The following is a 10745-nucleotide window of genomic DNA, read 5'->3' as shown; positions in this document are numbered from 1 at the left end:
ACAGACCAGGTTGGTGGGTAATAATGCCAGGGCAATAAGGAACCTCACAGTGACCCAGCAAAACACACATCCTCTGAAGAAAAAGCACCAGGATACTGGGAACTTTTGAAAGGAAAGGACTTAAAATAGTGGTTCTCAACCTTCTGGCCCTTTAAATACAGGTCCTCATGTTGGGACCCAACCATAAAATTATTTTCATTGCTACTTCATAACTGTAATGTTGCTACTGTTATGAATCGTAATGTAAATATCTGATATACAGGATGGTCTTAGGCGACCCCTGTGAAAGGGTCGTTCGACCGCCAAAGGGGTCGCGACCCACAGGTTGAGAACCGCTGGGGTAAAAGGTCTAGTTTAAGTAAAAAGAGCTTGCTGACTAACCAAACCCAGAATCAATTGATTGGTCTGAGGTGACAGTCTTCACCTCTGGTCTAGAGCACACGAGACACCTAGGAAATATGGAACTAAGTATTACTATAACCCCAGGAACATTAGAAAAGAAGTAAAAACAACAGTCACTGTAAAGATGATAAAGAAGTAAATGTAAACCCATGTTATTAATATGTGGAAACTAGTTTAAGAAACAGATAATAAACAGAATAATCATTGTGATAATTTGTGTGTGCGTTGCCTGCTTTTAAGGGATTTAAGTCAATCTGCTATATTGGATTAAAGGCTTAAAGCTATGTTAATAAATTCGTGACCAATGTATGTATGTCAGCAATAAATTTAATTTACAGTTTTCATTTATCAATTATGCAAGCAGTGTTTAATTGTGTGAAGGCACATTTTTAATACAGTAGAGGAAGACTACATTGACCATATACAGGAGCCCTTTGAATACACAAGTTCCCAGCTATGGGGAGGAGCCCGCTGGCTGAGCGGCCATGGGAACCTGGACACCAGGTTCTAGATCTCTCGATGGGGCTGGTGTAGTTCCTGCCTGGCCATCAAGGGGAGGTGTCAGGCTTCAAATGAGGAGCCCACTGGCAGCACTTTGGCTCAGCAGGCAGCCTGTGAGAAGGAATCTTCACGTACAAACTGTGCTTGAGGCGGCACTTTCTGGGCGAGGAACCTTTTCTCTCTCCTCCTAGCCATTGGGTGGTTACCACTCACCCGCGTCCTGTGGCAGAGAGACACTAGAAGGGCACCGGCATGGACTCTCAGAAAGGGAGGCTGATGCCTTCCTGGATCCCACACAAGAAAGGTGACCGTGCATTGCCCCCGTTGACTGCACTCAGATGGATATGCACATAGCTGTTCCCGGGTAAACCCAGAGTACATCTTCCGATGCCCTTGTGGCTTCTCTGGGATCCCAGAACAAAGCCACTGGGTCAGGGGCCTGGGATAGCACTTTACAAGGAACCTAAGAAAAGGACCAAACACCAACCCAGATGGCACAGAGTTCCTGGGCAAGTCACGCCTTTGTCATCTGGAGCCTGGTGCTTGCAGACTCTGCCAGCTGCTCCAGCTGCACAGCTGGGGCTGGGAAGAGGCTCTCTCGCCTGTGCCTTTCTTGGTGTGAAGAAAAAAATTTGCTTTGCTCCCCGCACTGTCCCCCTTCTGCTACCTGGGTGCAGGTCTTCACATTGGCAGCCGCTTTGGGAATGTGTTTTCTGTGTCATAGTTTCTACAAAAATAGCTGCAGAGCTGGGGGACAGCCCTCCTCCATCTCCTCTCCAAAGATCCTCCTCCAAAAAAGGAGCAAAGCTGCCCATCGGGATTTGGCCTGAGGATGGAAAGACCTGGGGAGACATTTTCTGTCTGCACAGAAGAGGCCTCTTAGAATCCCAGACTCTCAGCTTTTAATCCTCTTTAGGTCCCTATTGATAAGTTTCTCGGCATCTCTTTTTAAAAGATGGGAGAATTAGCAGGTGGGAACCCGGTGGCTTGGTAGCAGAAACACACCTACAAGCTTTGTTCTCTTCCCGCTCCTGTTCCTCCTGAATATTTTCCTGTTCCCATTTATAAAAATCTGCATCTTAATGTTAAAATACACACACACACACACACACACACACACATATTTGCATGTCAACTTCCTGTCTTTACATGTGGGCCAAAAGGCCTCCATCTGCTCAAAGTGGTGCACTGTTTAATACTGCACACCCAAGGTTAACCCTTTGGAATTGCATCTCTGTTTCTTTGGCTATTTGTCTACTTGTCTTTCATTGTACTTTATTTATATTCCTATTAGTCTTGAAAAATAAACTAAGAGAGAAATGCTTTCTGTGTGCAATATTTTAAAGTACTGCTCAAGGACTACTTGGCCAGTGATGTTTTCCATTATTACTACTGTTTTTCAATGTTGTTGCTTCTTTTGGGTTTGTCTTATGCTCCATTTACTTAGGAGCATAAGGTTTGAGAATAATTAGGTTTGAGAAAAGCAGGTGTTTTCTCTCTCCTTTTCCTCCCAGGGAAGTTTGTTTTGTTTTTTTTTTTTAAGATATATTTTATTGATTTTTTACAGAGAGGAAGGGAGAGAGATAGTTAGAAACATCGATGAGAGAGAAACATCGATCAGCCGCCTCCTGCACATCCCCCACTGGGGATGTGCCCGCAACCCAGGTACATGCCCTTGACCGGAATCGAACCCGGGACCCTTCAGTACGCAGGCCGACACTCTATCCACTGAGCCAAACTGGTTTCGGTGTCCCAGGGAAGTTTTGAAGAAATTTTCCTATGAACATTTTATCACCATGCCTGTTCATTCTGCTATGCAGCTAGGCCATTTGCAGCTTACCCTTTATTTTGGAGGAGATGTTGCACAGCATTGCTTTGCAATCTTAAAGTCTGACTAATTGTCCTGTTTGATAGATTATCCAGGCGCACCAGACCTGACTTTGACTTTGTAATTAAGGACTTTTTGGAAGTCAGAAAAAGTACCTGCCCTGCAGCAAACTTTGGCAACGCACAAAACCTATTCAGGCAAATATGGACAAGACTGTTTACCTTCAAGGAGAGGAGAGCGGGTGTTTGTTACAAAGTTGAAACATGTGACCGGATACCATGGTTTCCTGACCCTAGAATCTCCCAGATGGCTGGCCAGCCCCCCTAGGAATCACCCACAGACCTCAACTTATTGCCAGAGATAGGGCTCCTGCTGTGCCCCCCTCCCCACTCACCAACTTCTCCACAGAGGAAACTGCTGTCAGGTGTGGGGGACATAGGGCTTCCTGTGGATTAATAAGTGTGCACAGGAGGGCTCTGATTGAAAAATATGCTGTTACTGATAAGAAAATGGTAGATGTCATTGTAATTTGGGAGATGTTATTTCCAGACACCATTGTAACAAAAGGGGATGTGGTACACATGCCTGAAAAATACAGATGTGAGTGCCTCTCTGTGGCTGCTGTAGGCCTGATGCATGCTGGGAAGAGCCAAAATGGCCCCAAGTTCTGAGTGTGTGCAGAGAGGGGAGGTTGGAGGGGATGGGGCAATCCTTAAATCAGAGGATAAATCTCCTCCATCCCCTCCTCTCTTCCTCCTTCTCCTTCTCCTTCCCTTTCTAGTCCACAGAACACTTGTGTTTTTATCTCTTCACCCACAAACTTAGTTTTTGAGCTGTGTCTTCGCTCTGTCCCCATCCTGTGTTTCTGGGATCAAATGTCATGAGTTGTTCATTATTCTAATTCCACAATCCAGCTTTAAGACACTGGGCATGGAGTTAGACCCTCAGGTTTGTATCATGGCTCAGGTATGTTACTTAATTAAGATGGTTAATATGTATGTGCTTCAGCTTCTCTACCTGGGAAATGGAGATAAACATCCTACATACCCCTTAGGGCTGTTAATAAGGATAGAATGTTACTTTATAAATGGAAGGACTTTGTAAACTGTAAAATGTTATGCAGAAGCAGGAGATTTTTATGGCAATGATGATTCTTTCAAAGGCATTCTATAAATTCCTTGCAATCCTGGTGGTTTAGGTGTCAAGTTCACTTGACCATGCAGCCTCTCAATGGCTAGACTTATCCAGGAGACCTAGAACTTGAGGCTCTGATCTGGTGAAGAGCTTCCTTCCTAATCTTGACCAAGGAATAGTCACATTCTCAACTACGCAACGATCACAGTCTAAGACAATCCATAAATGAATGAGTGTGACACGTATTTATGGACACAGACATTTGAATTTCATATAGTTTTCACATGCTACAAAGATTATTCCTTTTTTGAAATTTTTAGCTATTTGAAAATGCGTAAACCATTCTTAGAAAACCATTTAGACCAGACAAAAACAGGCAGTAGTTGGGATTTGCCCTGAGGGCTTCATTTGCTGACACCTGTCCTACACAACTCCCAGGAAGGAACCTCTTAAAAGGCCAGGTTGACTGTGAGTGTCAGAGAGATAAAAAAGAGGACAGGAAGCTATTTAGACATGTGTCACAGGCCCCTTACTTTTTATGAGCCTCAGCTCTGCCTGGTTGATGTCAACGCATCTTAAATGACAACATTGAGATCTACACTCAAGGTTCTTGAAGAAAATCTCTCCTCTCCAATCTTTATCAAGAATCACATAACAGTGTGAAAAATGCTCACCTGTCTGAATTCAAATAACAAACTCAGAGACAGAAGTATGGCAAAAACAAGACTTTTAATACATTCTCCAGAGTGGGTGTCCGTTGTATAAGCACACATGGAGTAGCAATCACAGCCTATTTATCCCCAAAGTGTGAGAGTCCCTCCTCCAGTTCCTCATTGGCTGACTACCATGGGGCTAATAGTTTCCTCATATGTTGCCTAGGTCTTATTGTCTCCCCTTAGGGCATTTAAAAAAAAATGGGCTGAGGCCTTTTCTATTTGTGTGCACCTCTCCCTGTCTAGTTGAGGTTGGCACCTCGTGGGTTTTCACCATGGTGCTGGTTCACTTACACAGTTCTTTGTTCTTATATCCTCTTCCCTCCTCCCTACATTCTGTTTACTCTGGGGAAATTCAGTAACCATTTCCATTAAAAGTTGACTATGCTGGAGATGGATCACAGACCCACTTCCTACAACAGCAACCACAACAATGGCAGCAATAATGGTATTTATGGCTGAGTTGCCTGGGGCACATACAGCTCATCTAGTCCTACAGTCTGTTCCTTTGAGTAATCCAGATCTGCAAGTGCTGCCTACATGCGAGATTCCACTGTGACCCATTGCAAAATTGATCCTGAGTTGCGTTTTAGTAATGAGCCCTTGGTCCACACTAAAGGCACCATGAGAAACAACAAATGTGAGTCACTGTGGCCTCTCTTATCGAGATACTGTCCAGTATCCACGTAGCAGAAAAAGCTGGACATCCCCTTAAAAACTGGTTTTACTTTGCAATATTGCAATGTCCTTGTTTCACTTGGTTTTAAGAGAGCTCATAGTCAAATACCTCTAGTGACTATAAAATATCTTATAAGTCATGAGCAGCAAAGATTTACTGAGCATACAGTATGTGCTCAGCACTTTTCATGCAGTCCTTTGCACTTAATCCTCCCACAGCCCTGAGAGGTAGATTAATTTATTATCCTTTTTGTAGAGGGATGATGAATGGCTTCCAAAGACATCCATGTTCTCCCTTGAATGTTACCTTATCTGGCAAAAGAGAGTTAGCAATTATGATTAAACTAAGGATCCTCAGCGAGCGAGATTATCCTAATCACAAGGGAGGCAGAGGGAGATTTGATGCAGAAGAAAGCAATGTGATAGCTGTTATTTTGTTGGCTTTGAAGAAGGAAGAAGAGGCAGTGAGCTAAGGAATCCAAAGCACGCAGTTATAGAAGCTGGAAAAGACAAGGAAAGACATTCTCCCCAAGACAGTGTGGCCTTGACCAAGGGAAACTGCCTTTGGACTTCTGACCTCCAGAACTCTAAAAGAATAAATGTGTGTCACTTTAAGCCACCATTGTTACAGCAGCTACAGGAGACTCATACACCTTTTGTATATTCAAGAACAGGTGACTTAAAGAATATTGCCTAAGGGTTGGAATGAGATTTGCTGACTCCAGACACCAAGATCTTATCCCTTATACTGTCTCATCTATTGTGCTTGTCCTAACTACCTTGGCATTATTATTTACTTTGTTTTCTCTCTCCTTATCGTGCTTCTCTCACTGGCAGTTCATCTTCCCATCTTGTACTTTTGTAATCTACTGCATGTGTGATAGAGTCAGTGTATAAACATACTGGTGGACATTTGCAGCATGTGCATGGGCTGCAAATTTTTTTATGATTTAACTATAGAAAGGCTGCTGACTGCTTTTGTTCCCCCTTTGCTTTCGTAAAGACTGTTGCTCTTTTCTTTACTGTAGCACTAACAGTTGGACAGAGCAGGACTTCTGTTTTTTTTCAGACAGTTTTCCTCACTTCCTGCTCAGTGTTCAGAGCCCAGTGAGTGTTTATGAGGTTCTTTCTTCTCAAGGATTTTTGTATTATTCAAAACAGTTTGTAGCCTAAGATTTCCCATTCCCACTAAAATTATAAAATAAAAAGAGAAGGGAAAAATGAAATAGTAAACCCAGAAAACAATGGATCCTTTGTTTTGTCAGCTGACCCTCCCACATTCACACGCATATTAGAATTCTTGAAGCCCCTAAACACCAGGGCTAGGCAGGCATCACACATGTAGCCTTTGCACTGTGTTACCAATGTGAAGGCCTTGGGGATGGAGGCTGTGGGGAGGGAGGGTGGCTGTCCCACTGTGAATCCTGAATCTGAAAGGAAACCATCTCCATCTGGGAGGGGGTGTGCAGCCCGGTCTCTGGCAGCTCAATGGCTATGGAGACATGAAGAAGGGCCCATCTCTTGATAAGCTCCCAGGACTCTGCTTCCCTTTCTGTTGACACCAAGTGAACCAAAGATTCCCTCGGACATTAAAGCTCTTAAAATGATGCTGGTTCAAGCTCCTATAGTTTCTTTCCTAAATTATTGATTCTTTAGGCTACAAAGTCTGCATCTAGCCCTAAACAACTTTCAATCTAATACCCATGCTCCTACCTATTACCCAAGGGATCATTCCAAAATGCATTCTCCTCATTGCCAGAGGGATGCAGCCCAACCTTGTCTGGATCCCCTGGCGTATTAGTCAGGGTTCTCCAGAGAAACATTACCAATGGAATTATATCTGTAATGTATACATGTTACATATGAGATATATTATATATAATGCATATGTATTCCAGAAGAAGATTTATTATTAGGTACAGGCTCCCATGACTATGGAGGCTGAGAAGTCCCATGATCTGCTGGCTGGGAGTTGGAGACCCAGGAGAGATGGTCATGTAGTGTGAGACCCGTGAACCAGGGGAGCTGCAAGCAGGAGGTACAGCCCAGCTCAGCAGTCAGGTGGAGAGTGAGTTCGCCCTTCTTCCGCTTTTTTGTTCTACCCAGGCCCTCAACTGGTTGGAAGATACCCGTCCTTACTGATGAGGGCGACCTACTTTACTCAGTCCACTGATTTAAATGCTAATCTCTCTGGAAATACCCTCACAGACACCCCTAGAAATAATGTTTAGCCACCTATCTGGGCATTCCCTTCCCCAATCAAGTTGATGCATAAAATTAACCATCACACTCAAGTTCTGACCCCATTGCCCACCTCATATCTCATCCCCTCATGTTCCAGCCCTTCCTCAGAGCTCTGAACTCTGTGCCTGTTCACATGCCCCTCCTTCACACATGCCATTCCTTCCTTCTCCACCTCTATTCCATTTGGCATCAGGCAGAACAATAGACAGCAGGACATTAAGAGCAATAGCTATATAATACTTCAAGCAATAAAACAAAATTTTTTAAAAAAGAGCAATAGCTATGGAGTCAGAAAGGCCTCAGATCAATTCATTAATTCATAAATATTTACTCAACATCTTCTCAATGCAACAAGGATGTTATTCTGCCACTGTTGCTTGTGCAGAGGCCTTGGACAATTACCTGACATCTCTAACCTTCAGTTAGCACTTCTATAAAATAGCACATAGGAAGCACTTGGCCTGGTCCCTGGCACATATAAATCTTTCATGAACATGAGATGCTGTAGTTACTATTTGTATTTTTCTTTAAGGTTGAATTCAAGCTTGGTGTCCCTGCCCCAGACATTCCCCAACATCACCCTCTCCAACTACCATGTCCTCTGCTGCGCAAACATGCATCTATTCCAGCCCTTAATACAGAACACTTACCCTGTTATTTAATTGTTTGACTCCCACTATTCTTGGACAAAAACAGCATCTCCCCCATTTCTTTTTTTTGAGTGCCCAGATCAGGGCTTGTGCCCACATTCCTGGAGCAGAGGGAGGCATTATCCCCAGGTGGGCGAATGCTATGCTCTTGTTTTTTCCCTGATTTATCTGCTCCTCTTGCCTCTCCTGGCAGCAACTTGAAAGGCTGTACCAAGCTTAGCTGTAAGCTGAAGGCTGGTCAGGGAGCTGGACCAGCCATGGCAACTTTTATGGGAGAATGAATTGGGAAAACAAGTCCTGAGCAGTCCATTCATCTCAAGTCTTGTTTGTCATCCTGCACTTAAAATGAACAGATGCCAGCAGAAAGCATCCTATTCCCAAGGGAAGAGCAAGAGTAATGAGATCAACACACCAGCATCAACCTTTCATTCTCTTTTACATTAAACAACAAACAAACAAAAAAACTGTACACTTTAATGTTCCATGTTCCTTCTTTTAAAGGAATAAAGTTAAGTCGGTGTTGCCTCAGAGAGGTCCAGACGGTCACCTCCTTGGGTGGCAGCTGTAGGGATCGTCTATCTGCTCATAACATCTCCACTACTCCCCAGGGTAGAGTACATCAACTTAGATGCTTAGCAAGTTCTCCTTCCACCTCCTTCAATCCAAACAACAGTTTGCCCATAGTCTATCTCCAAAGTGTCATATTTCACAATGGCATGCCCTTTCATGAGCCCATCTCTCTAATCTTCATTCAAGAGATGACCCTGAGGCCAGGCTCATTTCTCCCCACTCAGGCCACCTTAATGGACTGAATTGTGTCCCTTCCCCAATTCATATCTGGAAGCCTAGTCATCAGTACTTTAGAATATGACTGTATTTGGAGACAGGACCTTTAAAGCGGCGATTAAGCTTAAATGAGCCCTAATCCAATAGGACTGGTGTCCTTGTAAGAAGGGAGAGACACTAGGACTGTGTAGGCATAAAGAAAGGACCAGGCAAAGACTCAGGGAGAAGACAGCCTCTGCAAGCCCAGGAGAGAGGCCGCAGGAGAAACCAAACAATTTTTTGTTGTTTCAGCCACCACATCCAGGGTGTTCTGTTATGACAGCCCTCATAGACTAATTTAACCCCCAAAGGGTTGGCTCAGACACTGATTATTGCAATTTACTGCATTCTGTTCATTAGATTGCAATTTCTGTTGGTTTATCTGTTTGCCCTGTTGGGGTAACCACCAGGGTTCATTCCCTTCTACTATGTGCAGCACTAGAGAAAACCCAGGCATTAATACTGCAAGATAAGTTTTTGCCTAACTAATGAGCGATGCTGCAGCAGCAGAAGCTCTGGAAGTGTTATGAGAAGGACAGAAACCTCCTTTTTAGCCAAAGTGATCTTTTCACTCAACTTGCAAACTAAACAAACTATCCAAGGATACAATTTGAGGGGTGGGAGGATGAGGGATTGGAAGCATCTTTTCCTAATTTTACAGAGGCGAGGTTTCATGACTTGAAGACTCATTGGTCATTGCGTTCCTTTTCAGGCTCTGTGGGATTAGTGGATTCTCTACTTAGATTCTCAGTGTCTTTTTCTTGTCCTCTTTGTCACTCTATTCAGGCTCTTTCCTACCCCAACCCTTCCTTCTCCTAAGGGCTCCAAATGGCCCTCGCAGACCTGCTGCAAGTGGAGAAAGTGTTCGGCCACTAATTCCCTCACCCTTTACACACCCCAATTAAGTGCTACAGTAGTCCATGTTTGTGGGCCTTAATTTCCCCTAAAACACACATGGATATTTATTTAATTATTTTAAATATATTTTTATTGATTTCAGAGAGAAAGGGAGAGAGAGAGAGAAAAATATCTCACTATGTTGCCTCCTGCATGCCCCACACTGGCTGCCTCTTACATGCTCCACACCGAGGACCGAGCCCCCAACCCAGGCATGTGCCCTGGCCAGGAAGCAGACTCTGACCTCCTGGTTCATGGGTCGATGCTCAACCACTGAGCCACAAATGGATAGTTAAAAACCTTACCACAACTCTGGTAGAGCACTTCCAAGCTTGAGTCCTTGCAGGCTGTGTGTGTGGGCCAGGCTGGGGTGCCACCATCGCTGGGAGAAATCAGGGTCCAGATGAAGAAGGCAGCAGTGAAACCCTTCATGGTGCAGGCCAGGCCTGTGTGTGAACAAAGGAAAACTAACAGGCCCAATAAGAAGGGCCTTCAGGGTGGTTCTTCCTCTCCCCTCATTAAAAGGGTGACATGTTCGGTTTCACTTCTCATATTTTATGCTCCTGGAGAACCACTGCGAGTAGCACAGTCTGTTAACAGAGCCATTTGAATACTGTTCCCCCAGGACCTGGGACACTTGAATCAGAGTGAAGCTAGGCTAGGTGGGGGGTAGGTTGGATGTTGACTTTCTGCTTTCACAGAGAGAAACTAGGAAGTGATGTGTGGCCTTATGCCTCAGGTCCCGCAAAACATCCCACCTAAGAGTCCCAACCCCAGGTGGAACTGTGAACTCAGGGTGGGTAAGCCACAGGCCACCTTGTGCTTTCCATCAGCAGGCCCCATGTCCCTGCAGGCTTCTCATACGGGCTGTGG

General features: G+C 44.3%; 1 protein-coding gene across 1 annotated transcript in view; it reads right to left on the bottom strand.

Annotated features, from left to right (window-relative positions):
• The window catches only part of LY86 (lymphocyte antigen 86), a 60035-nt gene extending 49716 nt beyond the window's left edge, over window positions 1-10319 (bottom strand). The window contains exon 1 of the mRNA XM_006766095.2: window positions 10178-10319. Within this exon, the coding sequence (XP_006766158.1) occupies window positions 10178-10304 (127 nt within the window). The 5' untranslated portion in view covers window positions 10305-10319. The remainder of the gene's footprint in view (window positions 1-10177) is intronic.
• Between the last annotated feature and the right edge of the window lie 426 nt (window positions 10320-10745).

The sequence above is a fragment of the Myotis davidii genome, unplaced genomic scaffold (genome assembly GCF_000327345.1).
Source record: "Myotis davidii unplaced genomic scaffold, ASM32734v1 scaffold80, whole genome shotgun sequence".
Lineage (NCBI taxonomy): Eukaryota > Metazoa > Chordata > Mammalia > Chiroptera > Vespertilionidae > Myotis > Myotis davidii.
The sequence above is the reverse complement of the archived record's forward strand: the minus strand, read 5'-3'. Positions and strand labels throughout refer to the sequence as shown.